The sequence below is a fragment of the Schistocerca cancellata genome, chromosome 2 (assembly GCF_023864275.1).
Source record: "Schistocerca cancellata isolate TAMUIC-IGC-003103 chromosome 2, iqSchCanc2.1, whole genome shotgun sequence".
Lineage (NCBI taxonomy): Eukaryota > Metazoa > Arthropoda > Insecta > Orthoptera > Acrididae > Schistocerca > Schistocerca cancellata.
In genome coordinates, this window is record NC_064627.1 from 589,469,139 (window position 1) to 589,494,326 (window position 25,188).

Here is a 25,188-nt window from a genome sequence, read left to right on the forward strand (position 1 = left end):
ATTACTGGAGGCAACTGAAACTGGCCAAGTGTGGGTGTGTGGCTGTTTAAATCTGTTGCTTGGCATATTAATTGAGGTATATGATTCATCAATAAATGGTACATAATAGAATTTTCCGTAGTCACTTGTGTCATGATTTAAGATTCAGACATTCTGGTCAGATCTGAATAACCATGCTCCTGTTCTTCCTAGCTTATTTCTGTTCCTATGCAGTGTTTTCAATGCTACAGCCAGAGGGAAAGCTGGAATCCTTGTCAGGTCTATTTAAGCTTTTCCACACACAGACAGATAACTCTGATCAGATATGTATAATACAATCTCTCTCTCTTTTTTTTTTCCTTCTGCAAGATCACTGCAGTTGTTTTGAGTGCCATTTTTCCATGGCAACACATCTCCAAGCCACTGTGTTCAAGAACAAGTAACCCACAGCAGGTGAATATGCTTAACTTGTGGTTCTGACTTGCAGATATACTGCACCCATGTATCTTTTCTTACCTGCACATAATAATAGACCATTTCTCCCATAAGATGCTGTCTAAAACTTGACTATTAATAATAAATTAATATTAAATATCACAATCATCTTTCATCATTCAGGACGACAGAGAATGTAACCCATAAATTTCCCCAAAATGATGTGTTACACCTCAAAATGTGCAGTGCACTCCATTTGGCGAATATGTGTGTGCACCACACTTAGACTAGTGTCATACGGCACTAGTGTTGTGTGGCACCCTTCGTATATAGTGGCTGGCAGAGACAAGCAGCACAAGGACTAGTGTCTTCAGCATTCTGGATGTCAAAGTGCACAGTACAGTATTGAACAATAAGTGATTAAAGATTATGAAATAGCTGCCTGCCATAAGCATACCAGTAGAAATAGTACAGTTTATTTGCAATGTCTGCTTGGAAACTGGTTGAGATGTACATCCATTCACTGGAACAGAGATTTCTGTTTTGTTTGAAACTGATCATCATTGTCCAGATGTGGCACTTCTTTCCAATCAATCCTTTTAAAACTACTGTTCTTACAGTATGTTCCATGGCTGCATGTGGTACTACATTCCTTGTAGAAATGTTGGACAGTTCAGAGGTACACAAACAATTTGGATGATTTCATTCATGGTGTGGTCATGAGCCTTCTATCACATCTCACATAAACCCACTAATAAACAAACCCGGTCACTGACAGTTGCGGAAGATCACAGGGGGAGGGGGAGAGTGCCCTTGAAATATTCAGAGCCGTGGCCCTTCAGTATATAATGTGAATCTGACATAAGCTGTCCTGTTCTGGGTGCAAATTGGATTCTTCACACAATCGCTTTTTTTCCCCCTGGTTAAATTAACATCTTAATAATAAAATCTTCGTATGTATTGTATTTGTCTTTGTCTTTCTTATGGCATCGTAAAACATCCATAGTTTCTTTTTTTGTTGATGTACAGGATCATTTAACTAATTATCTTGGTAAGGATAAGTTAATAAAAGGCGTAACTATGAAGGTATTTCAAAGCAGTTGAATGAGAAACATGAGTAGAAGAGTCTTGTATTCAATAAGAAAAATTTCATCTTTCTTCAGAAAGATGTGCATGTCTACAGAGATGCTTCCACTATGGAGTTTTAAGAGTAATTATTGGGAACATCTGCCCTATTAATCAGCTTTTCCACCCTGTTTCCACATGTGAAGAAATTTTACACTAATGAATAAGTTATGGCAGCCACAGTTGGGAATTTTTTAGGTCCTCTTGAATAAAGATCACGGATGGAATTTATTCGATGGAGCTGTTCTGCAGATTCTATTGACCTAACAGATGACTAAATTGAAAAACATTGGATAACTAGCCTAAGTTTTTACCTCTTCCATTCTGTTAGTCACAGGACATGTAGTTTAGTAGAGTCTTGGCGCCTCGAGTTCTTCATAAATTTTTCACAACAGTACAGTGTTCTGTTTCGTTTTCGTTGTTGACTGTTTTCATTTGTACACATTCTAAAAATTAGTGCTGTACCAGAGGAAAGAAAATTTATGCCATGAAATGTTATGTTAGAAGCACTGAAGTCCCAAGGAAATTAATGCCTAGGAATGTTAAATTAGAAACATTGAAATGACTTGACAGAGGGAAACAACTTTAAACAAACTTGGTTTCAAATGTGATGTTGGCAAAGTTACTGTTGGAGACTGGCAAAGAAACTGACTTAAATGGAATGGATTTCTTCAAAGAGATGCTCTGAAGATTCTTTTCACTGAAAAACAATGAAGTTTGAAAAACCAAGTGGAGCATTGTTCATGTCGTTTACACAATAAAGACAGAAGGAAGCTCTGATTTCTGGCCCAGTCTTGCAGATGAAAGCCTAAATTTTTAGAAACCAGCTCTAGGTGGGAGATGGCAGTTTCACTACTAGTGTGGGCTGGCTCGACAAATGGAAGAAGAGATATGAAGTGCATCAACTAGATGTCTGCATAGAAAAACACTCTGATGACTCCAAAGCCATTTTGAGATTTATTAGAAAGTTCTAAGGAATCATAACGAAAGGAAATGTATTGAATGAACGAATTTACACCTGCAATGAAACAGGTTTAAATGTCACATTGTTGCTGACAAAAAAATGCATCAAGTGCATAAAAGGTGCTGCTGGGCACAAAAAAGTAGAGTAGCTCACAGTTATGATGGCTTCAAATGCAATTATAAACCACAAACTAAAACTGGTTGTGACTGAAAAGACTGCCAAGCCATGAGGGTTTTCGAATGTAACAATATCACTCTTCGACTTATCAACATGCATCAGAATAATGCCTAGATCAGGGCTGGGAGTGTGAGCTGCCCATGGACACTGTGGGCATGTGTATTGCCACGTGGGCATGTTGCATGTGCAGTTCACATTCTGTTACTTGAGAACAGGACTGAAAACTGATGCTCAAGTTTGAAATCACATTAGTTAGTATTCTTTGCATTGTCATCATCATTATTATTATTATTATTACAATATAGCAATGCAATGAATTTTTGTGACACAATATAATAGTCTTTTTCCTGTACAACCAACTTGTACCTCATATTCCACTTCCTTTTGAGAGTGAAGGTATTGTTTCAGCATCATTCAAAAAACTAAAGGCAGGTACACACATTAGGTGACAACAGTAGATGATATCTATTTTCGTTACTCCACTGTTGTATTAAACTGTTTTTTCTGTAGCATGTCAGTCTTTTGAGTTAGAATATCGGTCATCCGGTCGATGAACATTAGTAAGACTACTACTAGATTTGATTCGTTAATTTCATTGTTGAAAAAACTCTTTCACACAAGTATGCAGTTTTGAGTATACAATAGACTCGAGCAGCTATTTGAAACATCTGCTGAAACTGTTGTGCAGGGAAGTTCTTATAAAATATCTCGATATCTTCTGCAGTGCAGACTCCTCCCTGAGCGCATGATTACCCTGAAAGTTGCGAAAAGAATTGCAAAAGCACTAAAATAAAGTTGAAATCAATTTAAGTCACTAAATCTACTGTTGTTGTCGTGGTCTTCAGTCCTGAGACTGGTTTGATGCAGCTCTCCATGCTACTCTATCCTGTGCAAGCTTCTTCATCTCCCAGTATCTACTGCAACCTACATCCTTCTGAATCTGCTTAGTGTATTCATCTCTTGGTCTCCCTCTACGGTTTTTACCCTCCACACTGCCCTCCAATGCTAAATTTGTGATCCCTTGATGCCTCAAAACATGTCCTACCAACCGATCCCTTCTTCTAGTCAAGTTGTGCCACAAACTTCTCTTCTCCCCAATCCTATTCAATACCTCCTCATTAGTTACGTGATCTACCCACCTTATCTTCAGCATTCTTCTGTAACACCACATTTCGAAAGCTTCTATTCTCTTCTTGTCCAAACTAGTTATCGTCCATGTTTCACTTCCATACATGGCTACACTCCATACAAATACTTTCAGAAACGACTTCCTGACACTTAAATCTATACTCGATGTTAACAAATTTCTCTTCTTGAGAAACGCTTTCCTTGCCATTGCCAGTCTACATTTTATATCCTCTCTACTTCGACCATCATCGGTTATTTTACTCCCTAAATAGCAAAACTCCTTTACTACTTTAAGTGTCTCATTTCCTAATCTAATTCCCTCAGCATCACCCGACTTAATTTGACTACATTCCATTATCCTCGTTTTACTTTTGTTGATGTTCATCTTATATCCTCCTTTTAAGACACTGTCCATTCCGTTCAACTGCTCTTCCAAGTCCTTTGCAGTCTCTGACAGAATTACAATGTCATCGGCGAACCTCAAAGTTTTTACTTCTTCTCCATGAATTTTAATACCTACTCCGAATTTTTCTTTTGTTTCCTTTACTGCTTGCTCAATATACAGATTGAATAACATCGGGGAGAGGCTACAACCCTGTCTTACTCCTTTCCCAACCACTGCTTCCCTTTCATGCCCCTCGACTCTTATAACTGCCATCTGATTTCTGTACAAACTGTAAATAGCCTTTCGCTCCCTGTATTTTACCCCTGCCACCTTCAGAATTTGAAAGAGAGTATTCCAGTTAACATTGTCAAAAGCTTTCTCTAAGTCTACAAATGCTAGAAACGTAGGTTTGCCTTTTCTTAATCTTTCTTCTAAGATAAGTCGTAAGGTCAGTATTGCCTCACGTGTTCCAACATTTCTACGGAATCCAAACTGATCTTCCCCGAGGTCGGCTTCTACCAGTTTTTCCATTCGTCTGTAAAGAATTCGTGTTAGAATTTTGCAGCTGTGACTTATTAAACTGATAGTTCGGTAATTTTCACATCTGTCAACACCTGCTTTCTTTGGGATTGGAATTATTATATTCTTCTTGAAGTCTGAGGGTATTTCGCCTGTCTCATACATCGTGCTCACCAGATGGTAGAGTTTTGTCATGACTGGCTCTCCCGAGGCCATCAGTAGTTCAAATGGAATGTTGTCTACTCCCGAGGCCTTGTTTCGACTCAAGTCTTTCAGTGCTCTGTCAAACTCTTCACGCAGTATCTTATCTCCCATTTCGTCTTCATCTACATCCTCTTCCATTTCCATAATATTGTCCTCAAGTACATCGCCCTTGTATAAACCCTCTATATACTCCTTCCACCTTTCTGCCTTCCCTTCTTTGCTTAGAACTGGGTTGCCATCTGAGCTCTTGATATTCATACAAGTGGTTCTCTTCTCTCCAAAGGTCTCTTTAATTTTCCTGTAGGCAGTATCTCTCTTACCCCTAGTGAGACAAGCCTCTACATCCTTACATTTGTCCTCTAGCCATCCCTGCTTAGCCATTTTGCACTTCCTGTCGATATCATTTTTGAGACGTTTGTATTCCTTTTTGCCTGCTTCATTTACTGCATTTTTATATTTTCTCCTTTCATCAATTAAATTCAATATTTCTTCTGTTACCCAAGGATTTCTATTAGCCCTCGTCTTTTTACCTACTTGATCCTCTGCTGCCTTCACTACTTCATCCCTCAGAGCTACCCATTCTTCTTCTACTGTATTTCTTTCCCCCATTCCTGTCAATTGTTCCCTTATGCTCTCCCTGAAACTCTCTACAACCTCTGGTTCTTTCAGTTTATCCAGGTCCCATCTCCTTAAATTCCCACCTTTTTGCAGTTTCTTCAGTTTCAATCTGCAGTTCATAACCAATAGATTGTGGTCAGAATCCACATCTGCCCCAGGAAATGTCTTACAATTTAAAACCTGGTTCCTAAATCTCTGTCTTACCATTATATAATCTATCTGATACCTATTAGTATCCCCAGGATTCTTCCAGGTATACAACCTTCTTTTATGATTCTTGAACCAAGTGTTGGCTATGATTAAGTTATGCTCTGTGCAAAATTCTACAAGGCGGCTTCCTCTTTCATTCCTTCCCCCCAATCCATATTCACCTACTATGTTTCCTTCTCTCCCTTTTCCTACTGACGAATTCCAGTCACCCATGACTATTAAATTTTCGTCTCCCTTCACTACCTGAATAATTTCTTTTATCTCGTCATACATTTCATCTATTTCTTCATCATCTGCAGAGGTAGTTGGCATATAAACTTGTACTACTGTAGTAGGCATTGGCTTTGTGTCTATCTTGGCCACAATAATGCGTTCACTATGCTGTTTGTAGTAGCTAACCCGCACTCCTATTTTTTTATTCATTATTAAACCTACACCTGCATTACCCCTATTTGATTTTGTATTTATAACCCTGTAATCACCTGACCAAAAGTCTTGTTCCTCCTGCCACCGAACTTCACTAATTCCCACTATATCTAACTTTAACCTATCCATTTCCCTTTTTAAATTTTCTAACCTACCTGCCCGATTAAGGGATCTGACATTCCACGCTCCGATCCGTAGAACGCCAGTTTTCTTTCTCCTGATAACGACGTCCTCCTGAGTAGTCCCCGCCCGGAGATCCGAATGGGGGACTATTTTACCTCCGGAATATTTTACCCAAGAGGACGCCATCATCATTTAATCATACAGTAGAGCTGCATGTCCTCGGGAAAAATTACGGCTGTAGTTTCCCCTTGCTTTCAGCCGTTCGCAGTACCAGCACAGCAAGGCCGTTTTGGTTAATGTTACAAGGCCAGATCAGTCAGTCATCCAGACTGTTGCCCCTGCAACTACTGAAAAGGCTGCTGCCCCTGTTCAGGAACCACATGTTTGTCTGGCCTCTCAACAGATACCCCTCCGTTGTGGTTGCACCTACGGTATGGCCATCTGTATCGCTGAGGCACGCAAGCCTCCCCACCAACGGCAAGGTCCATGGTTCATGGGGGGACTAAATCTACTGTCAAAGACAATTTCTAAATCGTGGAGAGAAATTCCATAAGAAAGTAGGCCTAACACAGCAACTAAATATTTTGACGATGAAGATGATCACCCACCAAGTAATGTTTGCTCAGTGTCTCCTTTTCAAAATTTATTTCATTTATAAGTAGTGCAACATTCAAAAAGTGTGCAAAAGACCTTCCTGAAAGTTGCTTTATCCACAACAGCAATTTTCTTTTAAAACGCAAAGCCCATGACAAAAATATCAGAAGTTAGTTTATTCAGAAATGCAAGATCTAATATCCACTGGAGGTCATCAAACTCTTTTACTAGTGTTCCTTTCATGTACATGTCTTTGACTTTACAGAAGTTGAAAAAACATTTTAAAACACCTTGTGACGACCAACGCACCTCACAAAAATTGAGCACATTGCCATAATCACACACTGGCTCAGCCAAGAAGGTTTTAAACTTCCAATGTCTCAAACCATGTGATCTCAGATTATTAACGGTTTTTACAGTGTGTCCATGACGTCGCTTACTTTGACACATTTTGCCATCAAATTAACATGATGTAGAATGCAGTGCATTACTGATTTTCCTGCTGGATACCAACTTCTTTCACCTTGTTCCTTATCAAACAATGATGCTAGATGTTTGACCAAACATTGCAGGAGCTCCACCTTTTGCAATCATATCTGTCAGCATATTGCCTAAGTAAGAAAACAAGTCATCAGTTGTAGTTGTATTGTGCATTGGCACCAAATCAAGGAGTTCCTCTATCAACTTACTCTGCTCACAATAGAGCAAGCTAAGCAACAACGTTTTTCATCCAAAGCCAAAGAGGAAAAACAGAAACAAATCTTTAATCTTATCTTTCAGTTGCATTTCCACATTTGACATTTCTTCACCAGTTATCTGAGAAAGAGGAACAGGTTCGAAAACTGGAAGATTTTTCTGTACACAAGGTTGTTGCAGCAGCCACAAAACTTCCTAGCAAATTCTCCATGACTGAAGGGTCATGCTGTTTTGGTTATTTTAAGATCTGTGTTATAGCTCACTCTCAATGCACCACTGTTGTAGGTACGCTACAAGGAAGAGATAAAATTGAAGGCGAAACCACATAATACTTTATAAATAATAGTAACATTTTCAAGAAATGACATTTCTGTTTTAACTACTTCTTTCTCTTTTTCCTATTTTAGCTCAGGAAGCCTTCATTTCCTCAATATACATAGTACTTATGAATCTCTCATGAAGAAGCTGAAAATTTTGCTTCGCAGTGTACTACTTCCATGCTTATAAAATACCATAAAAAAAAAAAAGACGCTGAGGGTCAGTTTCTGTTTCCATAAGTAAGTAATCTACTTCCCATGGCAGATTGAAGTGTAGGGATTTGACTGATTTTCATTTTGAGGCTTTTAATTACTACTAAGCCATTTTCTTTTTAATAATTTTGTCCTATCATGAACTCCAAAGAGACTTCAACGCCAATGATGCTAGTGAGGTGAAGTAAACCAGCCCATCTTGCTGCACGTGCATCATTAACAGATGATGTTGGCAGAGAGGTGGAGGCCAAACTATTGGCTGATAGTGTCCAAACAGTGTGAACAGTCATGGGCTTCCACACCTGCAGTAGCGTATTTGCCCGTTTGTCCTGGAGGTACAAAAAGTTTCACAAAACAAGGGATTCCTGTGAAAAGCTATTTTGACAATGAATAACCTGCCCTCAAGAACTGGAGTGTGATGGGATTTGTACCTTATTTCTCCTATCAAATGTTACCCGTTTGATTCAGCCAATATAGCAGGGCATTCTCGAATGTCTGAAAAAAGAAGTATCATCAATGATTGCCACAATCAGTCTTGCATCCTGGTGTTCAGCCAGTGGTGTGATACTGCCATGTGAACATGCTGCAGCTTCATCAAGTAAGACACTTCACCATTATTTCACAAAGTAAATTGTTACCAGGCTTAAGTTAAAATCTTCATTCTGCCAGTGCAACTGCCTGTGTAAATGCTTTGTTTCAATAAAGTTCATATTTTGACTCCTGTATTGTTTTAGACATTTACCCTACTGTATTTGTTTTCTTTGTTGTTTTTTAGTGTTTCTAGACATTGAGGTCATCAACACTATAATAGCTGGTTGATAACTGAAGATACCGTAGTGTGAACTAGACCTTCAATAACTTTTTAAAAAATTCCCTTACCTCATAAATTTAGAGAGTAATCACTAACATTGTCACACCACTGGATTCCCATTCACAATAATGTGCTTTGTTACCTCACAATGCAAGCACCCAAAGTTACCATGGAAAACAATTGGCAGATACGTGGACCAACGTGCTGTTGATAATATTAATTTTACTGAAAATGAAAAGGAGGGAAGCGTCATAGTTCCTGCCAAGAGAGAAGGCAACAGAAGGTGCAGACAAATGTTAAAAAAACTGTTGTTCCGTAATTCAATATTGTGTAGATTACAAAAAGAGTCATACAATGCCAAGTGGAACAGGATTCCTGTATCTGCCCCTAAGAAGAATAAACAAAATGCACAAAATTAACGTTTCAGATGAAACAGTAGAAAAACTTAAAAGATTATGTTGCACAGAGCTGGTCATTCAGGCTCGCAAAGAATCTCTGAAGAAAAAAACACTTCCACCTGTTGGATTTGATTTTGAGAGTTGCCAGAAAAAAATTGCTAAATGGCGACAAAGAGACATTTTGCGAAGAGCATGTCAAACAGCAGTGCCAGTCAGTGTTTCATTCTTGTGAATCTAGAGTTTTGTTTCATATTAACTTCTCCTCTTTGACTGTAACATGAAAACTTTTGGACTATCATGTAGAAATGGACAAAAAAAAAAATTAAAAATACGTAGAAACCCAAAGCTAAACTTCTGCCATTAACTTTGGAGCACCAATCTTATCTACTCTGTTGACAAAATTTTGCAAGAATGTTTCTCACCTCTTGCTGTCACTAGGCATCTAGACCTAAATCCTATAGGCCCAGTCCCAAGTGAGTGGAAGATTCCATTATATAATAAAGTTAAAAGAACGGATCCACATATTACAGACGAACATCAGTTTGCTGCAGGATTCTTGAACACATTCCAAGTTTGAATATAATAAATTTCCTTGAGACAGAAAGGCTTCTATCCAGAAATCAACGTGGATTTAGAAAGCACTGCTCATGCGAAACACAGCTTGCCCTTTTGTCACATGGTACCCTGCAAACCATAGACAACAGGCGGATTCCATATTCCTAGGTCACCAGCTGATCAAAAAGAGACAGCCTTTCACAATGCTGACCTTGGTACCAGCCACTGGTAGTTATACCACATATTTGACTAATAATGTTCAAAGATTTTTCCTGGTATATAAAATAATTAGTAAAGAAGTATTATAATGCCTAGAATGTTGTAACACACATTCATCAAAAATCTTCCGCAAACAACCTTCAACGAATATCTACAAATCACTGGTCAATGACATCCACACCATACTCCGTAGCATTGTATAAGAGGACAGTTTCTAGTTTCTTCTGTGCTATTTTACTCACTGCTACCTCAGGATGTAGTGCACTAAGAATGATATTCTTTTCTTCTTGACACACTGCCATGATGCACTCTTGCTTATCATTGTTCTTAAAGATGATTGTAGAATGTCAAGTCATACTTGTTTTCCTTCACACAGTTTGGGAGTTTTCAGTGAATTTTTTGCCTTGTTCCCACTTCTGTTAAAGTTTCTTGGCAAGCTGAAGGAATGTGAAGGATTTGTCTGTTGTCACATTCCTCCTTTGGTTTGGAAGTGGCTCTATGAGCCAAGGAATGCTGTACTCTCCCAGCGTTTGGTTGTCTGGTCAGACTATTTCCTTACCAAGGTACCTGAAGGCATTGAAAATTACATGAAATTTCATGTCTGCAGCTGTCCAGAGTTTTAGTCCATATATGTCTGGTTCGTTTGGCATAAACTGGGTAATTGTGCAGTAAGCATGCACATTGCTTTGCTTGAGGGTAACAGGTCATCAACTGCAACATTTTCACCTGGAAGGGAACACCAGAGGCAATTGTGCACGAACTTATACTGTATTCCAGAAAGAAGAGAAAACTTGACAGTGGGAATGCTTGGAGTGTGGGAGGACCTTTTATTAAAGGGAAGGAATATGGTAAGTTCGTGGAACCTATTTCTTGTCATTTTATCCCTAATAAAATTAGATCCCTAAGAATGTGGCAAAAAGTCACCCAAGGAAACAATGTAAGCACTAAAAGCACCTAGGATGTTCATGATACCAGTCATTGTCTACAATGATACTGTCTCCGTGGTGTTTTTATTTCATACCAAGAATTTGATTCAGTCTGTTCTATATGAAACACAGCATAAGTTCATCTAAAAGAAGTCGGAAGTCACTGATGACAGTCATCCATTCGGTGGCAGACATATGTAATGAATCCTCCTCCCCTTCAGGCTGTTCAAAGCAGCTCTTATTCCAGGTGACAGCGTGTTAGCTACCTTCCTTCCTGTTCCGTCTGTAGTTGCCACCTTCACTGATGTACCAGATCCGTTGATTCCTGAGACAGTTGAGGGGGAACTAAGATGGGATGTCTACTGACAGTAACACCTCCTACCTTTACAATCAGTTGTTTCTGGCAGAAAATTAACTGAATCCAGTAAGCGACTTTCTGACTCAATATATGAGTTCTCAAGAGAATACAGTGTCCCTTACACTACCAAAAGACATGCATACGCACATGCAATTTATTTGTAGCTCTCCAGTCTTCTTAATCTATTTTTGTACTCACGGTGCCTTACATTGTATTACATTGTAAAGGCCTCATCAGCTTCATAATTTCTATTAATTTTGCTGTTGACGGCATACACAAATTAAACTTCACAGCCATATTTACAAACACACTACTGGTCAAATGTTAACATTTCACATTGCAGTGAACAGAAGACAATTGACTTTTATAATCAAATCTACTGTGAGGCCCTAGATTTGATTATATTTATTTGACGACAGGCGAGATTTGATGAAGTTCCCTATTAAACCATCAAACTTCTTTGACATAAATATTTGACATATCAACTTTGACAAAGAAATATGATACTGTAATACCAACCTAACTAAATTCTTTATTATGGAAACAAGAGTTAAAAGATGTCTTTGACCACTTTCTTTGATCCATTGTTAATTACACTCCTGGAAATTGAAATAAGAACACCGTGAATTCATTGTCCCAGGAAGGGGAAACTTTATTGACACATTCCTGGGGTCAGATACATCACATGATCACACTGACAGAACCACAGGCACATAGGCACAGGCAACAGAGCATGCACAATGTCGGCACTAGTACAGTGTATATCCACCTTTCGCAGCAATGCAGGCTGCTATTCTCCCATGGAGACGATAGTAGAGATGCTGGATGTAGTCCTGTGGAACGGCTTGTCATGCCATTTCCACCTGGCGCCTCAGTTGGACCAGCGTTCGTGCTGGACGTGCAGACCGCGTGAGACGACGCTTCATCCAGTCCCAAACATGCTCAATGGGGGACAGATCCGGAGATCTTGCTGGCCAGGGTAGTTGACTTACACCTTCTAGAGCACGTTGGGTGGCACGGGATACATGCGGACGTGCATTGTCCTGTTGGAACAGCAAGTTCCCTTGCCGGTCTAGGAATGGTAGAACGATGGGTTCGATGACGGTTTGGATGTACCGTGCACTATTCAGTGTCCCCTCGACGATCACCAGTGGTGTACGGCCAGTGTAGGAGATCGCTCCCCACACCATGATGCCGGGTGTTGGTCCTGTGTGCCTCGGTCGTATGCAGTCCTGATTGTGGCGCTCACCTGCACGGCGCCAAACACGCATATGACCATCATTGGCACCAAGGCAGAAGCGACTCTCATCGCTGAAGACGACACGTCTCCATTCGTCCCTCCATTCACGCCTGTCGCGACACCACTGGAGGCGGGCTGCACGATGTTGGGGCGTGAGTGGAAGACGGCCTAACGGTGTGCGGGACCGTAGCCCAGCTTCATGGAGACGGTTGCGAATGGTCCTCGCCGATACCCCAGGAGCAACAGTGTCCCTAATTTGCTGGGAAGTGGCGGTGCGGTCCCCTACGGCACTGCGTAGGATCCTACGGTCTTGGCGTGCATCTGTGCGTCGCTGTGGTCCGGTCCCAGGTCGACGGGCACGTGCACCTTCCGCCGACCACTGGCGACAACATCGATGTACTGTGGAGACCTCACTCCCCACGTGTTGAGCAATTCGGCGGTACGTCCACCCGGCCTCCCGCATGCCCACTATACGCCCTCGCTCAAAGTCCGTCAACTGCACATACGGTTCACGTCCACGCTGTCGCGGCATGCTACCAGTGTTAAAGACTGCGATGGAGCTCCGTATGCCACGGCAAACTGGCTGACACTGACGGCGGCGGTGCACAAATGCTGCGCAGCTAGCGCCATTCGACGGCCAACACCGCGGTTCCTGGTGTGTCCGCTGTGCCGTGCGTGTGATCATCGCTTGTACAGCCCTCTCGCAGTGTCCGGAGCAAGTATGGTGGGTCTGACACACCGGTGTCAATGTGTTCTTTTTTCCATTTCCAGGAGTGTATAAGGCCACACATCAACATATGTTTAAACACGAAAAGTGACTCTTGGGTGCAGGTCAAGTGTTTCAGAGTAAATAACGCTGATGTGTAAAACTTTTGCAAATAATATCATTGTTTTCCTTCCATCTCTCCAACCTGGAGTCTGCTGCATTTGATGAGCTGTAATGGCAAAACAGAAGATAATAGGGGGAGTCATTCACGTGTAAAGAGTAGTGTACTCCACATTAGCTGTGGACAGACAACTATTAAAAGCTGCATAAAAATAATAGTACCAGAATAACTTCCTCTATGACATAATTTTCATACGTGAAACAATGTGAAGAATAGTTGTGACTGCATGTAAAAAAATAACAGTAAAATAGAAGATATGAATGAGACCATTAGCTGTGCAGCAAATGTTAATTTGTGTAGTATGCCATGCTACCTACAAGCAAGCTCTCTCCAGTTTGATCGGGTTGTATATTCTGTAACCACAGTGAAAGAGAGAAACGTTCTTGGTTTCAAACACCCTTACAAAGTGGTTGTTGACGTAGAGCTAAAAATTCTTTCCTGGCTAACTGAAAAGTGTAATGCAATGATAATTATTTGTGGACTGTGATCTGTCCCTTGTTTCATGAGAAGAAGCTGTAGTTTGTTGTTTTTTTTTTTTTTTTTCAGATTTGAGCAGTGTCTTTTTGACCAGAATTGGTTAAAAAGTTTTGGAATATGTCTTTGCATTGGCAGTTTAGTTGTTGCAGGCCGTAGTGTGAAAACTGTCATGGTCAGGAGCTACGTTCTTTAGTACAGACAAGGTAGCTTTTAACTCCCATATTGGTAAGAGGTATATATGTCTGTATTAGTGAAATCAGTTTCTAGCTTCCCTTTCTTCATAGCTTCCTAGAAGTATTGAAAAGGGAGTGGTTCTTTTGCTCTTGTTGTTGTGCTCCAGAAATGTTGAAGCACAGTAATAGGTTCTCTCCAGCAGTCAGAATTGGAATGCCTACAGTGTTGCCATCTGCCCATGACTGCAAAGAGATGCCTATTGTTACACGAAGGCCCAGGCTGCCTTGTAAGTTTCCCTGAGAACTTCATTATCAGATTGTAAGTGCAACACTGAATTGTCAGTGGTGGGACCTACTCTGTAATAAATGGTTTATCTGTAGTCAGAGATCATCAACTGGCAGAATAGCTTCTAGTTAAGTTTGCCAAGCTTCCATTTTGCCATGAAGATCCATTTGTGTCTTATAAATGATATGATTAATGTGATGTGGTATAATAACATGGGCAGTTTTCTTAATTCAGTAACTCTCTCACTCACTAGGTCCATAGACATGTGACCTCGCAATCTTCACAAGACACATTTAACTGATGATGATTTGTGAGAAACAGTCTTTATATAACCTACGGCAATATTTATGCACCCTAATCTGTCCCTATTCCTATTTAGTAAATGAAATACAAATTAATGTTTGGACATTACTCGTGACAAATTCACAGAAAGCTACGCGTGGTTTGTTTACATTCACCACTTCATTCCTAGGCAGAGTCTCAACCTCATATGTGCAAAAATTTCATGTTTTCTCAGTTCTGAGGAAGAAGATGTACGTACACAATCTTTATTTCATACTTACTAAAAGCGCATTACCACGTTTATCAAGTCTATATTTTCCACAGAAAATTGCTGCTCAGAAACTCTTTACACCCTATCAGACTCAGCTTTGCACTTTAAATAATACCCAGGTCATGTTTGTAACAATAATGGAAATTCCTGGATGGAGTAATATGTACAATAATGGAAAGGCAACCACTCGCCTATAGTGGATTACTTCATGGAGCATAGAAACACCCAACAGAAATCGGCATTGACACTACCTTTTGAGCACTAGCTCTTTTCCTACCAAAAGTATGCACAATTGCACAGATACACATCCTGTTGCCATGACAAAGACAAATAAATATTTGATACTCGATTATTGAAAGCAGTTGCCTGAGCTGATGTAGGTAGGATGAGGTAGGGAAGGAAACAAGGAGGGAATAGTGGGAAAAAGATGAAAGAATTGGGTTTCTTACAAGCTGTTCGCAGTTAATGGTCTAGTGGCTAGCTTTGCTGCTTCTGGATCACGGGGTCCCAGGTTCAAGATTTTCTCTTAACAGGGACTGGGTGTTTCTGTTGTCATCATCATCATCATCATCATCATCATTCGTGACAGTGGCTAGATTGGATTGTGTAAAAAAAAAAAAAAAAAAAAATTGGACTGTGTAAAAATCGGGACTTTGACGGGCGCAGATGACCACGCAGTTGAGCACCCCACAAACCAAACACCATCATCTAACGTGACCCCAGAGTCTTAATATCAGTCAGTCACATGACAATACTAGTCAAAGTCAAGGTCGAGCAGACAATCTCAACATGCAAGGTTATAGTAACCATGTTTTGGGATGAACATGGAATCTTGTTAGTCAATTATATGCAAGGACCAACAAGAAACAAAGCTGCTTACTGCGCTACACTGACTAAACTTCAATGTGTAGTACAAAATAACTAACATGGCCTTCTGTCATTCACACCCTATTTCTGATCAAATTTCCTAACTTACACATGTCTTTCTATTTAAGAGGTTTCATCTTGCATTTTAACTATAAGTGTAAATTCAGGCAGTCTGTAGCGAATTTTCATTTTTTCTGAACAGCCAGCTAGCTACACACCTCATTAAGGCATCGGCATTCATTGGTGACACACTAGGAGCGTAGGAAGTTGCGTATGTGGGTTTCTGTCTGCTTCTATAGTTTACTTCTTCTGTTAGTCTTTCTAACATGGGTAATATATGTGCAGATGTAGGAGGAGGTGGCCACAGTTCTTCAAGAGTTGAAAGCACTTTTGGCTACAATGTGCCACATTCACGCTCTTGTCTCAGGGTGTTGCAGTAGTGGAGTATCTAGTATGTTGCATGGGACATCTCAGGTGTCACTTGTTTTGCCCATGGGCTCTTGCCGAGGCACCTCCTAGTGTGCCCGATGTGGTGGATCTGTCCTGACAGCAGAGTGAGTGGTGGGATGGTGTTCGCTTTGCTCGAGGTGGAGGACCAATTTGGAGCTGGCCATCTGGACTCGCCTATTCGGCCTGTGAGTGAACAAGTGGCCATTCCTTCTGCAGGGTCAGAGCAGCATATCAGGGCAGAGGATTTTAATTATCGGGAACCCATAGGAAGATAGCAGCAAGGACTGGAAAGGAAGCTAATGTGCACTCGGTATGTCTGCCGGCATTGTTCATCCAAGATGTGGAGGCAGTCTTGCCTGTGGTTGTCAGGCAAGCAAGGTGCAGTCATTTGTAAGTTGTGGCTCATGTCAGCACTAAAGGCAACTTGTGCACGGGTTCTGCAGCCATCTTTACATACAGCATCAGTATAGAAATTGGGATTAGTGATCATGTCATCATAGGGACTATGGTTATGAAAGTTAACAAATTAGTCAAGAATGCTAAGAGAGTGTTTCTGTTAGCATCAAGATGGCATCATTTAGTTCCCGTATGATGGACATAGCGGAATTACGGGCAAAGTTGTAATAGATTGTAAATCATGCCCTGGATAAGTATGTGTCTAGTAAATGGATTAAGGATGGAAAAGAACCACTGAGATTTAACTACAAAATTCGGAAATGCTGAGAAAACAGAGGCTGTTGCATTCTCAAGTCAAGATAGAACTACACACATATGAGGACAGGCAAAGATTAGTAGAGATTCGTGCATCTGTGAAAAGATCTATGCATGAAGCATACAACTACCACCGTCATACCATAGCAAAAGGCCTGTCCGAGAACCCAAGAAAATTCTGGTCATGTGTAAAATTGCTAAGTGTATCTAAGGCTTCTATCCAATCACTCATTGACCAGTTTGATGTGACAGAAGAAGATAGCAAAATTAAAGCCAAAGATTTAAATTTTGTGTTTAAGAAAGTGTTCACTCTGGAGAATCATACAAACATACCATTGTTTGACCATTGCACAGAGTACCATATGAATGATATAGTAATAAGCTTCTCTGGTGTAGAGAAACAATTGAAAGACTGAAAAACAAATAAGCTGCCAGGTCCAGATGAAATCCCAATTCGGTTTTACAAAGGGTGCTTATGTCATTGGCCCCTTATTTAGCTTGCATTTATCGCAAATCTCTCACCCAGCGCAGTCCCCTAAGCGACTGGAAAAAAGCACTGGGGACTCTTTGTGTATAAGAAGGGTAAAAGAATAGACCCACCAAATTACAGACCAATACCCTTAAAACCAGTTTGCTGCAAAATTCTAGAACATATTCTGAGTTAGAATATAATAAATTTCTTAGAGACAGAAAAGCTTCTGTCCGCTAATCAGGGTTTTAGAAGCATCGCTCAAGTGAAACTCAGTTAGCCCTTTTCTCAATGATATACTGTGAATTCTGGATTAACAGCAACAGGCAGATCCCATATTTCTAGATTTCTGAAAAGCATTTGACAATTTGTTCCATTGTAGACTGTTAACAGAGTTATGAGCATATGGAACAGGTTTCCGGATATGTGAGTGTCTCAAAGACTTCCTAAGTAATAGAATGCAGTATACTGTCCTAAATGGATAGTGTTCATCAGATACAAGGGTACTGTCAGGAGTGCCCCAAAGAAGTGTGATAGGACCACTCTTTATTGTCTTATACATACAGAAACTGATCAGCCAGAAAATTATGACCACCTATGTAGGTATGTACACCTGTGGCATGGATAACAGCGGCAACACATTGAAGGAATGAGACCTGTAAGTTGCTGGAGGGAATTGGCTCCACATCTGCACACACAAGTCACCTAATTGCTGTGAATTCCAGGAAGGGGGGGGGGGGCAATTAGCTCTGAAGCCACATTCAATCACATCCCAGACGTGTTCAGTCAGGTTCAGATCTGGTGAGTTGGAGGGCCAGAACATAAATTGGAACTCACCATTGTGTTCCTAGAACCACTTCAACACACTCCTGGCCTTGTGACATGGTGCATTACCTTGTTGAAAAATGTCACTGCCATCAGGAAACATGATGATCGTGAAGGGATGTACGTGGTCTGCAGCCATTGTGTGATATGCCTTGGCTGTCAAGGTGCCTTGCACAAGCTCCGCATAACCCATGGATGCCCACATGAATGTTCCCCAGGACATAATGGAGCTGCGAGCTGCTGCTAGCTTGTCTCTATCCCACAGTATAGGTGCCAAGGAGTTGTTCCACTGGAAGAAGATGGATTTTCTGTCTAAGACAACAGATTCATGCCCTCTCATTGCCGCGCACGTGCACACACACCTCACGACGAATGGACATGGTTTCTGGTTTCATCTTTGTTTCACCACATGTTGAAGACAATCACCGCAGCACTTCTTGAACAACCAAGAAGTCACGCAGTTTTCAAAATGCTTGTGCCAAGCCTCTGGGCTAATCTCAGTCTGCCCTTGGTCAAACTCAGATAGATAATGCATCTTTCCCATTCTACACATGCACAGCACACTCACTGATACTACAGGCACTGTGCATGTGTCTGGCTAGCAGTCATTCCTTGCCAGGTGACACTGCTGTCACCTGGACTGGTTTATATTGATAGTAGTTTGGTGGTCATAATGTTCTGCCTGATCAGTGTCAGTGATCTAGTGGACAGGATGGGCAGCAATGTCGAAGTTGAGTGACTGTAGGAGGATACAGGATAACTTAGACAAAATGTCTAGCGTAATGTTCAGTTACAGAATTAATAGTAGTGTCCTGCTTGACACAGCCACGTCACTTAAATATTTAGGTGCAATGCTGGAAAGTGATATGAAACAGAACAAGCATTTGAGGATTGTGGTAGGGAAGGTTGATGGTCAGCTTTGGTATATTGGGAGAATTTTGGGACAGTGTGGTTCAATCTACAAAGGAGACTGCATGTAGGACACTAGTGTGACCTATTTTTGAGTACTGCTTGAGTGTTTGAGATCTGCAAAAGGTCAGATTAAAGGAAGACATCAAAGCAATTCAGAGGCGAGCAGCTAGATTTGTTAGTGGTGGTTTTGAACAACATGCAAGTATTACAAAGATACTTCAGGAACACAAATGGGACTCCCTGGAGAAAAGCAGATGTTCTTTCCGAGGAACACTATTGAGAAAATTCAGAGAACCAGTATTTGTAGCTGACTGCAGAGAGAGTCTACTGTTGCCACCATACATTTCTTGTAAGGACCACAAAGAAAAGATATGAGAAATTAGGGATACAGAGGCATATAAACGGTCATTTTTTCCTTGCTCTATTTGCAAGTGGAACAGGAAAGAATATGACTAGTAGTAGTACAGGGTACCCTCCATCGTCCACCGTACTGTGGCTTGCGGAGTTTGTATGTAGATGAAGATGTAGATTGTTTGGATGGGAACAGATTGGACCCAAGATACAGTCCAGACTTAGCACTGAGCAATTTTCACTTGTACAACTACTTAAGAGTTTCTCAGTAGCAAATGCTTCACAACAGATGACAACGTGAAAGCAGCGGTTAGAAACAGGTTATTCTTATAGGCGGGAGACATCAATGACATAAGGATACAAAAGCTCCTAGAATATGTTATGGTAGATGTATGAACAAATAAGAAAACTCTGTACAAAAATGAAGAAACTTGTAAGGAATTAAATAAAAACAATTTTTTGAAAAATCTGTGATGGTTAAATTTTATAATAAATAAACCTTATTTTCCAAATAACCCTCATAATATCTAAATTTCATACTCAACACTGTGTTTGCATAGGTAAACACATTCAATATCAGAGAGAGAGAGAGAGAGAGAGAGAGAGAGAGAGAGAGAGATAGCGATATAACTTTAAGTAATGTGTCTAAATGTCTACTGTACTCAGTTGGGGCCAACATACTGAAGCACTAATAATTATCAGCTAATGAGAAATATTACTTATGTTGTTGTTTATCTCTCCAGTATCGGTACAGACTCTAGAACAATAATACAGCTTGCACCATAATTAAGATGACACAAAGAATAATCAATTTGGTTACAGTGAAAGGCCTCGTCATCAGACCAGATGAAATGAAGTGTTGTGAATTTCTGCAGGATTGATATCCATACATATTAAGAATAAGAAATGGTCAAAGTTTGTAACACAGATACCAAACAAATTGTATATGCTGTACTAGAGTTTATAAATTAGCCCCTCGTCCCCACATAGCAGACTTCAAAAGAGTGTGTGGGAAGCTCTGTAGTGTTGATGTGCTTGTGTATGAACAAATGGAAGCCATATAGGAACAGGATCAGGATAGGAACAGGATCAGGAATTGCAATATTTATCAATAACCCAGCAGAACAGTTTGCCATTCTACTACCCCTCAAGTTAATGGCCGGTGTGTGTGTGTGTGTGTGTGTGTGTGTGTGTGTGTGTGTGTGAGAGAGAGAGAGAGAGAGAGAGAGAGAGAGAGAGAGAGAGAGAGACTAAGAGTTCTCATTTGGAGACGTACAAGCTGATATCAGAAGATTCAAAGAGTTCTCGTTTGGAGAAGTACAACCTGATATCAGAAGATTACAAAACTATTCTGATATATTGTTTTCAAATGGATTGGAACTCATACAGGGGGAACTCATACAGGGGTGCTTGGCAATGAGTTGTCAGATAATCCAGCTAAGAGACAAAGGCAACAACACTCTGCTGTAAAATAACTATAGGTTAGCAAAGAGTAAACTAATTGTGGGAGAAGAGTTTAGAAACGAATAGGAGACTGACTGCAACAGACACAAGACATAGTGTCCTGTGTTCTTCAGTGATTAAGTTGTACTATCAGTCAACTTAGTAGTTACATTAACAGGTCCTGAAAAAGCAAAAAGCTGTTACAAACTTGTCAGAATAACATAAGGTACACTTTTGAATTTGTAAAAGAGAGGACAAGATTATTGATCATGTTACTTTTTCTGCAATAACTTAATGATTTGACTGTCAATCATAGGAAACAAATAATAAAAAAAGGAGTAAACTGAGCCATCAATAAACCATATTTAGTTCTTAAATTCACATAAACTTGTGACAGTGTATATGATTCAGCAAGATTTTTGGGTACATGATTATCTGCTAACTTTAAAAGAAGTATGTTGCCATTAAAACATGACAGAACAGTTTGATGGTTCCACGTGGAACTGTTGGACCAAAAAATTTTGCTTGTCTTGTACTGGCACCCTCGTAAAAAGTGACGCAACTTTTATTTAACGATTACGTCGTTTCGGCCTACTTTCATTTTTGTGAGTGTTTTTTGTACTGCACCAAATGTTATGAAATGTTGGGTGGCACAGTGATGGCCCCATCACTGTGTCTGACAGTCACGAATTTCTTCATGGAGCACTTAGAGGAGCAGGTTATGAACTTGGTGGCATTATGTCAGTCTTGCTTCCTAAGGCACGTCAATGACAGCTTTCTGATATGGCCTCACAGTGACAATACATTGCAGCAGTTCACTGATGACATGAATGGTGCCCACCCAATATTAAATTTACCATCGAGATGGAGGAGGATGGCAAGCTACCGTACTTCTATGTTTTAATTGAGTGTAAGGCAGGAGGCTGGCCTGGTCATTCATTGTAGAGGAAACCAACTCACACTGATTGGTACGTGAATGCCGATAATTTTCACCACCGTGTACACAGGAAAACGGTTCTGAACGTGTTAATACACAGAGCAAAAGTTATTTCTGATGACAACCACCAACAGTCTGAATTGCATCACTTGAGACGTGTTTAGAGAAAATGGTTGTAACAAAGGAAACTTTGCAGTTGCTTTCAGATGCCACCAAATAAGGATGCCTTGTAAATCAGTTGAAGAGCCAAGTCAGCTGCTTTCGTGCCATACTGTGGGGCAATGAACAGCAAGTTAGGACATGTGCTGCCGAGACATGGACTGAGACCAGTGTTCTCGCCATCCTCCAAGACACGAGATATATTGTGCCCTGTTAAATATGACATAGCTCTTCATGTGCCCAGTGTGTATCGTGTCCCTTGCAAAAGCAGCTGCATCTACATAGATCAGACAACTAGCACAGTTGCAGAGTGTTGTACCAAGCACAAGCATAATATTAAACCAAGGGAGCATGACAATTTGTTATACAGAAACTATTCTGTGAAAAAAATAGATTGTGTCGTATGGCTTTATATGTAAGCTTCATGATGAATTGCCTGTCTTCTTGTTAATTGCGCTAGTTACTGTGATATTTAGAGATTATGTACCTCACAACAACAAATTCGAATAGTTTGCAACAAAAAATACAGGTCGTGGGTCACCATGAGTTTTCATTCAGTGCATGTTAGCTCATACTTCGCTGCATATGAAATATAGGTAATATATTGAATTTTTCTCTAGACTCGAGAGGACATTACATCTGTCTTCAGTCTTGAGTAAATCCTGCACTCACATTGCCCACGTAAGCAACGATACGACTGTAGTTATAGTTTCAGTGGAGGGCCATCGGTAGCTGGTGAAAGGAAAAATTATATGGGTTTTCATAAAGCCTACCATATCTTTTTAAATCGTTCAGGATATTGAAACATGTTTTTGGCAGATGGTAGCTCACATTTGGTTAGTATGCTGAACTTTTTCACTGCACAGGTAATTCTAGATTTTATAATTACAGGTTTTTTTTCCGTGGAATATTTTCATAGCTTGTTGGTGAAAGAAAAAATTATATGGGTGTGCAATAACAAAAGTGAAAAGATTATGGGAGTATTAACCCTTAGTAAACTCTGCAGTTTCTTGATAAATAGCTTATTAACTAATTAACAATTTTAAGAAATTTGCATTTTCACTTACTGTTGAAGTTTCCTAAATTAAAGTGGTACAGAAATAATTTTATTATAACATTTTTTTTAATGTCAATTGTGTTCTTTGTGGTTTTTTGTTGTTGTTGTTCCCCTGTTGATCATTTCATTTCACACAGGCAAATCATGCATATAGTTTTGAGATTTTGCATTTATTTGTTTGTTTATTCTGTGAGATTTTGGCTCTGAGGCTCCTTCCTATTGTTTTCAACTGATAATGCATGACAGTTAATGGGAATACAGTTTAATAGTAGACATCATTGCTCTAAATTTGCATTGTGTCACATTGTGTTTCCTTTTTGTTTGTACAGAAAAGCAGTTCTTCAATTTTGGCATTTATTTTATTATTTTGATTATTGTTTTGCCTCTAAAAAAATCTTCAGTAGCAAAGACTTGAAATTATTTTCAGAAAAAGTACTTCTCAATGTTGCAGTCTCTCTCCACTACAGTGTTTTCATCCTCTGTCATTGTTTAATCTGCTGTTGATGCAACTGAAGTCTTACCTTCAACCTTAACCAGCTTGTCTGTTTGGTTTTTAATATTCAGAGCACTATAACCAAAGATTTTTAGGTAGTTTTTCCTCCATATCCCTACTAATCACGTACAAGGTGTGATCCTTCTAATCTGCTTCTCTCTCGCTTTTCCATTTTCAAATTTAAATAAAAGTTTTATTTATGGTAATAGGGAAATCAGTGATGCAACATATTCTGTTTTTGAGGTAATAATATGAGTACTGTCAAGTTCATGAAAGACCTAAAACTTCTGAAACATACTTTGATAAATGCACATGTATTTTGCTTACCAAAACTAGATAGTGATATCTGTAGACGTTTTGTATAAGCAATGAAAAGGGTCAGTTTGACATTATGATTCCTACTCCAAATGCAAGACTAAAGATTATTATTTCATGCTAACAATGTAAGGAAAAGATAGATTGCTACTTAACATAAAGATGACACACTAATTTGCAGACAGCCACAATTAAGACACTTACACATTAGCTTTTGGCCACAGCCCTTGTCTGAAACACACACACACACACACACACACACACACACGCAAGCACGTCTCACTCATGTGGCATTCGGAAATGAGCTACCAGAGATGGAGGTCATGCGTCTGTGAGGTGTGCTTGCTGTGTGAATAAATGTCTGTGTGTTTCACTTTTTCTTTGTTTTTCTTAAGAGGGCTGTCGTTGAAAGCTTATATGTAAGTTTCTTCCTAATTGTTCTTGTCTGAAACTTAACATGTCATCTATATGGTAAGTAGCAATGTATCTTTTCCTTACATTGTGGTTTTGCGTTGTACTAGAGAACTGAAACATGAAGTACCCATAGTGAAAAGTACAAGAATGAAATGTGATGCCAAACAATGGGAACCCCCAGTTGGCATATAAACAATATTAGGAAAAGGATAGATTGGTACTAACTTTAAAGATAACCCATTGAGTTGCAGACAGGCACACCAGCAAGCAAGCATGCCTCATGCATACTTGATCACACTACCAGCAGCAACTCAAAGGAACATTTAACTTTATTGCTGGAGATGGGGCAGAGAATCAATTAGACTTAGAATTAAAAATATCATTTATCCTCTCGTAGTTTCCAGATTATGTTTGTTTATATTAGCTATAGTTTGAAATCTGAATAGCTTGCCAACTTACCTAAAGTTTCCTCTGCTGCTCCTGGAGCCCCACTCTCCTCCGCTATAATGAACAGAACTGTGGAGACAGGGTTTTATTTATTTGATGAATATTTTAGTAACTTATTAACCATTATAATTTTGCTTTCAGCAGAAAAAACAGCACTCATCAAAAGAAAGTGGTGGAATGAAACGAAAATTGGATTTTGAAAGTACATCATCACACAAGAAACAGCAGTTCGCATACCGGCCAAAACCACATGAATTAGTGCCCCAGAGAGACTGTCATAATAATGTGAGTTTTGTATTGTGTGTTATAAATTAGGTTAAAAATTTAGCTGGTAAGACATAT

The 25,188-nt window shown here is 39.8% G+C and overlaps 1 protein-coding gene across 2 annotated transcripts in view; it reads left to right on the forward strand.

Annotated features, from left to right (window-relative positions):
- LOC126162218 (protein regulator of cytokinesis 1-like) overlaps positions 1 to 25,188 on the forward strand; it is a 237,256-nt gene that overhangs the window by 178,987 nt on the left and 33,081 nt on the right. Inside the window, exon 11 of one of the 2 annotated variants that reach the window (XM_049918565.1) lies at positions 24,988 to 25,131. In XM_049918565.1, the coding sequence (XP_049774522.1) occupies positions 24,988 to 25,131 (144 nt within the window). The remainder of the gene's footprint in view (positions 1 to 24,987; positions 25,132 to 25,188) is intronic. The other variant, XM_049918566.1, reaches the window with a different exon arrangement.